The sequence below is a fragment of the Nanorana parkeri genome, unplaced genomic scaffold (genome assembly GCF_000935625.1).
Source record: "Nanorana parkeri isolate BGI_ZX_2015 unplaced genomic scaffold, ASM93562v1 scaffold197, whole genome shotgun sequence".
NCBI lineage: Eukaryota > Metazoa > Chordata > Amphibia > Anura > Dicroglossidae > Nanorana > Nanorana parkeri.
In genome coordinates, this window is record NW_017306465.1 from 911,171 (window position 1) to 917,697 (window position 6,527).

Here is a 6,527-nt window from a genome sequence, read left to right on the forward strand (position 1 = left end):
CCTCCCCCGCTTACCCCCAAAAGCCAACTGACTGTTGCATCAAGTCTCTTTATCCTGAGGCAGGGTGCTTTGATGTTTTCAGCAAGCTATGTACAGCACCCTGCTCAGGGTCGTCCCTACTCTATTTGCCACTTGATCCAGGCATCCAGGAGAAGGAAGGAGTGGTGGGTTAATGCAGTCCAGAATGCTGCTTGGGTTGAGCTATCAGCCGGGTGGGGGTGCTCTTAGTCCCCCCTCTCCCCCCATGATATGCTAAAATAAGGTCTCAAAGGTATGTAATGATAATGGAATTTACTTATTTCACAATGCCTTTAACCTGTTGATTATGGAGGAGAAAGGAGTAACCAGGGAAATAAAAATATAAGCAGATTAAACATCAGCTTTAGAGAACGGTCAGCATGCAGGCATCATCCAACCACCTCCCAATGTCTTCTGGGCCAGTTTTTTTTTACATAATCTGGATCACTGTAGTTGTATGAGGAGGGAGAAGGTTCCAGGAAAAAAAAGGGAAAGGTTTTCCAACCTGCTCAATCACATAGTTCCCCATTTAACATTCAGTGATTTTCTGTACTGCTTTTATATACATTGGATCAACATCTAATTCAGCCTTAAAAAGTAATCTAATGTCTATAGACATGCCTAATGTTTTCAGAATTAACTATTTCATATGTTCACGGTAGGGACAAAAGAATTGGGGAGAAGGTTCACCATCCACCAATTCACTAGGGAAATACACCTTGATCAGGCCATATGCCAAGAGCTGCTTTACGACACCCTTTATAGCATTCAGTCCTCCAGGAGCCTGCTAATGAATGATAGTGGCCATTTCTAACAGCTTCTATCAGGTCTGTCATCACACTAACCTACTGCCGGATTGATGGCACCAGGTAAGAGCATCCTGAAGTCAAACCTTAATAACCACCATATAAACGCTCTTCATTGGAATCCATTAAATACTGTGAAGGCATTAAATGTAACAGATAGATGTGGTGTGTTAAATCTCTGATGTTGACTGAGTGTTTTACCAATGTGTTTCAGCATATTACTTTTAGCGCTTTCACTGCTTTTAATGGATTTCGGTTAGCGGGGATTTTTTACTGCTTATGAGAGTTTGATTGCCTGGTTCTCCTTACCCATCATCATGACATCAGATGTTACATACACCTCTGTATACACCTCTGTAGTGTGTTCCCTCCCAGCATGATGTATTGGTGGAATCTAGACACCTTTGTAGTGTGTACACACCCAGCAGGTGTGTTGTGCATGAATTGCAAGGTGATGTTGTGTAAATTAGCTCTACATTGTGTTGCTTGCGTTGATGAATGCAGGAATGTAAATGCATGAGCTAACCATTTTTGTCTAAACTGTGAAGCAGTATTATATATGCATCATGTGCATGATTTTTCCATATATGGCATTAGTGGAAATATGCTTTTAGAGACTTTTTGGTCGATAAATACGTTTTGCTGTGTGAAAATCACACGCACCTGGTGCGTGCGTGTGTTTAGGTTAGTAAATCACCCCCCACGTCTTCAAAAATGTTGTTAGTATCCGGAGCCATGAGCTTAACATTAAGCATAGTACCCTTGATTTTCTGCCTGAATTCCTTAAAACTCAAGTTGGGTTGGCACCAGAATCTAGGGACCAAAAAAATGGTTGCTCATAATTTGTAAGGTTTGATAACTTTCTATACAAAAGGATTAATTTTTTTACATCTCTATGGTCATAATCAATCGTCAATTTAACTCCATTACCTATTAGAAAATCAAACGAACTTTCCAAAAACACATTTTTTCAAATGAAATTCTACTGGTGTATGGCCAGCTTTACATGTTACCCCCTAGTAGATGGACAGAATATTGAAAACTGCTGGATTGGCTTGAAGTCAGCTTTTGTCAAAGAAGCAGGGTGGAAAACTGCTGGCTAAAAAGTTACCGCAGGCAGTCAGCTGAAGTCACTATTTGGGTATTCCGTTGGTGCCAGCTGTCAGAATACAATAGCTGGCAGTTGAGATTCCTGTCAGGGTACCGTGTACAGGCGTCCTCACACCTCATGCCAGCGCCACCTGGGGGTGCTCTGGATCCTGACAATTCCATCCATGCTCTTTAGCGTGTGATGGCCACCTTAAGGTTTCGGTCAGTTTCTAACAGCTTAGAAACACCTGCTGTGTGGTTATGTTAGAGGGCTGACGGGCAGCCAAGAATCTAGTGCAATAAAAAGTAACAGGAAAAAAATCTAAGGGGTCTTTCTATAAACAATTGGCAGAACCAGGAGTCTAAGTTTCACCGCTCCATCTAGTAGCTATAATGTGGTATTTTCCAAAAATTGCATTTGACATGAAAAGAAAATATACTAACAATGTTTGTTTCTGCCTCAACTCACACGAACGTTTACAGATTCATAGGCCACATGGCTTTGCCAATTGTTTATAAATAGACCCTTTATATTTCTGTACCTCTGCTGTGAAATTTCTTCACAATGCCTATAGCTAAAGAGGTGAATGAAGGGTTGTTTTAAAGTGCTTGTACTGCTTGACCAGAATGTGTAAATACTTTAGTGTGCACCCGGTTCACTTTATGAGCAACAAATTCAGACTATTACAGATAACAATTCTTGGCTTGTTTGGCTTCAGGGAACTATTGTAATTAGTTCCGTGTTCTCTGTAATGCTCCATATAAATGAAAGGAATAAAAAAAGAAAAAAAAATTGTTAAAATATATAAATAGTAAAATAACAAAAGCATTTAAAATTCCAACAGCTTGACGTGGCTCGCATATGAAGTGTTTGCATGAGAAATATATCATGTTCTGAGAAAAAAAATCGAATGTACTGAATAATTAATTTGGGTTTTATTAAAACTGTCACAAGCTGTTTGATAGAAAATGAGCAGCGGAAGAGATAAAGAGCGACATTTATGGCTGAATTTCAATTGCATATAAAACGAGAGTTGATTTAGTTGATTTTTTTTGCACATCAAATGGGAATTATTGACGAGTATTTCCAGTCAAAGGAAAGTGCAAAATAAACAGGGAAGTCCAATGCAAATCCTACGTACACTTCTGGACCTCTTATAAAATATTTGACCCTAAAGAAATTTAAAGGGAAAGGTCATCCTTAAACTGAAACTAACATGCTAAGATTCAATTTCCTCAAAAAAATGTACATACATTAAATGAATTCTATAGAGCTGCCCTAGTGTGCCAACGCTGCTCCTCCATAGATACAGTACAGTGAGTGAACGTTGTTAGTCCTAAATAAGTGTGTTACTGTTACTGGCCTTTCCGATAAAGGAAATAAGCCTGAAAAAGGGAAACTAATGCAGCCACCTCATCTAAGGACTGGTAAGCTGCAATATATATTGTTACTGTTATTATAATTATTATTATTGTTAGTAGTAGCATTATTATGTGTAACACTTACCCTCAATGCCATCTTCTCTCCCACTTCGGAATTGCAGAAGGTGCCCACACTGCAGGCTCTCATATACCGTCGGGTGAATCACACAGCCACATGCAGAAGATTAACTTGCACACAATGGAGGGTAGGCTGTGCTGAGCTGATGTGCTTGGTGATAGGGCAAATAATGGGTGATCTCACTTGTATTTGTTGATGCTCAGACATTACCACAGCCAGTAACTTTCCACGGGTGCAACTTTCCAAATAGGATGGGGATTAGATGATGTCACGTAGTCATTTCAGGAGCGTTTAAACTGCAGAGATCAGCAATCAAGGCCTCGGAGCTGGAGCAGTTTGTTTAGTTAGCACTCAATCTAGTCAAACTGGCCTGACATTCCTACACAGAACCATCGTAGTGTTGTTTGACACATACGGGTTTATTTGATAATATAATGTAAAGAAGAAGTTTGTAACCGTATTATCCTACAGGAAGAAATCAGATTAGTCAGTCTGTTCTAATGGTGGCCATATAAGTCATGATATGACTATTCTTTACAGGTTTGTATATTGTGATCGAAAATGTAATAATTATTGAAAAGACATAGTGGTGGGGGTGAATATTTTAACCTGCAAATCTCTATAAACGTTTCTTCTATGTGAATAGAGGCAAAATGGAAAGTTTTTAGTATATTTTCAGGTCGAATGTAACATTCGAACAATACCTTATTATAGCCACTAGATGGATCTCAGGTGAGCTCTTCAGCTCCATCTAGTGGCCATAATACAAGTTGTTTAATACCCCACACTGTGTCATTGATCTATTTAGATCAGTCTGGGTGGAAAATCATATTGCATTGTAGGTAAAACCATACAATTGTTGCATGTATGGCACCTTGAACAATCTATTCATGTGGTTTGTGTTTATTTAGCAATGGTCACTGTTGGAAGCTAAAATAATTGACATCTATGATACATCTTTGATGGAAAGGTTCCTTAATATCGTGAGCTGCCCATTGCTGTTTGATATGCAAATGAAGACCATCAAAGGGTTTTTGGGGCTGGACACTGATCAAAGGAGATCTGCTGGACTGTCATGTCCTGGGGCAAGCCCGACCCCCTGCTGGTATTTACTGCCCTCACCTGTGTCAGCAAGGCATATATGCTGGGATGGGGGCAGGGGCATATGATGGAACCTTCTTCCTGTGTGACACTAACCTAGCTGACAAGCAAGACCTTTGGACAAGACAAGTCTTTCTGAACTCTGCAATCAAGAATGTGATTCGCTGAGACCTGCTGGAGAGGCGTGTCCGAAGAACAGAGAAAAACCCATGGCTTGTGTGAATGAGAGAGAGAGAATGGGGTAGCAAGCTGTAGGATCCTTAACCTCAATTCCTATCCCCAATTCCCGTTTCAATCCCCTTAATTGTATTAGACTGTATGTATATCCCTATTTGTAAATAAACCCAACACGTATTTAAGATTCAGTTGTTCATCAGTAATTTAAGGCACCCCCAAATCAGAGCACAACATTCTACAGTCACACAGGATTGGAATGTGTGGATCGGGGCTTAAACTTTTATTTCCGTTATCTTGTTTTTGATCAGTTTCAATTTCATGGAGTGATCACATCTTATGAGTTCATTTCCAAGCTGGTGGTCACCTGATTGTAATTTCTCTCCCAGTCACCGAATCGATTGAAAGTATGATCATCTATATAACATTTCTCCATGTATGGCCACCATTAGGTATACTGCCAAAAGTTAATTTCTTTTTGGTTGGTTGGCTATTGGCTACTGCACCCTACTGCTCTCAAAATAAGTTTGGGTCTGTCCTCTAAAAAGGGATATTTCAGTTACAAGTGGAGTCTGGGGAGATAAGTCCCCAATAGGCTTCCTATATCTCTTTGTAGATGTCATAAATGAGACTTCCCTCCAATAGTTTGTGGCTATGTTCTTGTTCAGCTTGGCAACTCCTACTATAAAGTTCATGGTGTCATCAAGACTAGAGATACCACCACAAGAGTGAGATAAAAAAAAAAACGACAGGTTATTTAACTCTCCAGAATCTACCAAAATATGTAACATCAGTTTTGGATGGATGGACCCCAATAATAAACCTCTATAGTTCAGGTTTATTTATAATAGATGAAAAGCCTAACCGATTGACATTAAGGGGGTTATTCACAAGAGCCGAAGGATCCAGCTATAGCTTCGGCTGATTCTTCGGCTCACCGGAGCCCTTCGGTTCAGTTAAACCAATGGGCTGTGGTAGGGGCTATTCACAATAGCCCCTACAGCAGCCGAAGGCATATGCTTCGGCTTGGCTGAGCAGAAGCAGGCATGACAGCAGAAGCAGGGAGAAAGTCGTCCGAAGCCGACCGTTCTCCCCACAGATGGCAACAGCAGGGCAGAGCCAGCCATGATGTCACAGCTGGCTCTGCCCATGTGTTTTGATTTGTCCCGGACCTGCAGGCAGACTGTCAGGTGCCGGACAAATGTAAACAGTTGGGCGGAGCTAGCGGTGATATCACTGCTAGCTCCGCCCAATTGTTTATATTTTGCCAGCATCTGTCAGAATGTCATTCTGCGGTGGAAGTTCGTTGCATACGGACGGGTCGCCAGGCATCGAGTTTTTTTTTTTAACAATTTATTTATTATTATTTTTTTTTTTTAAAGGCAGGTGCACCAGAACAACCATTGTCATTGTGGGGCTGCCAGCATCTTAGCAGCCAATGATGCTATGCGACCCACACAGTGTCATTGGTTGTTAAGATACTGGCAGCCCAATAGCATCATAGGTTGTTATGGTGTGCCTGTCTGTGTCCTAGCAACCAGTGATGCTGTGCAGGTGAGCCACCAATAAACTAATGCCGCTATGTAGGTTACAGAACATCATTTGCTGCTAGGATACAGACAGAGGCTCAGCAGGCAGGCAGACTGGAAAAATCACTCACCTGTACGTACTGCAAACTTTGAACAGCTTGAGTTTGGGTCAAATGCATGGACAAACCAAACCAGAGGCTCACCCCTTGCCACATTTTTTTCCTAAACACTTAGTATACTCCCCTTTCCTAAATGTCCTTAGCCAAGCCATGTGATGACAGAGTCCTCCTTATCTTCTGATATTCTTTG

The 6,527-nt window shown here is 41.0% G+C and overlaps 1 protein-coding gene across 1 annotated transcript in view; it reads right to left on the reverse strand.

The window, feature by feature from the left end:
- GRIFIN (galectin-related inter-fiber protein) overlaps nucleotides 1-3,658 on the reverse strand; it is a 9,609-nt gene extending 5,951 nt beyond the window's left edge. Inside the window, exon 1 of the mRNA XM_018555455.1 lies at nucleotides 3,421-3,658. Within this exon, the coding sequence (XP_018410957.1) occupies nucleotides 3,421-3,483 (63 nt within the window). The 5' untranslated portion in view covers nucleotides 3,484-3,658. The remainder of the gene's footprint in view (nucleotides 1-3,420) is intronic.
- Nucleotides 3,659-6,527: the final 2,869 nt, after the last annotated feature.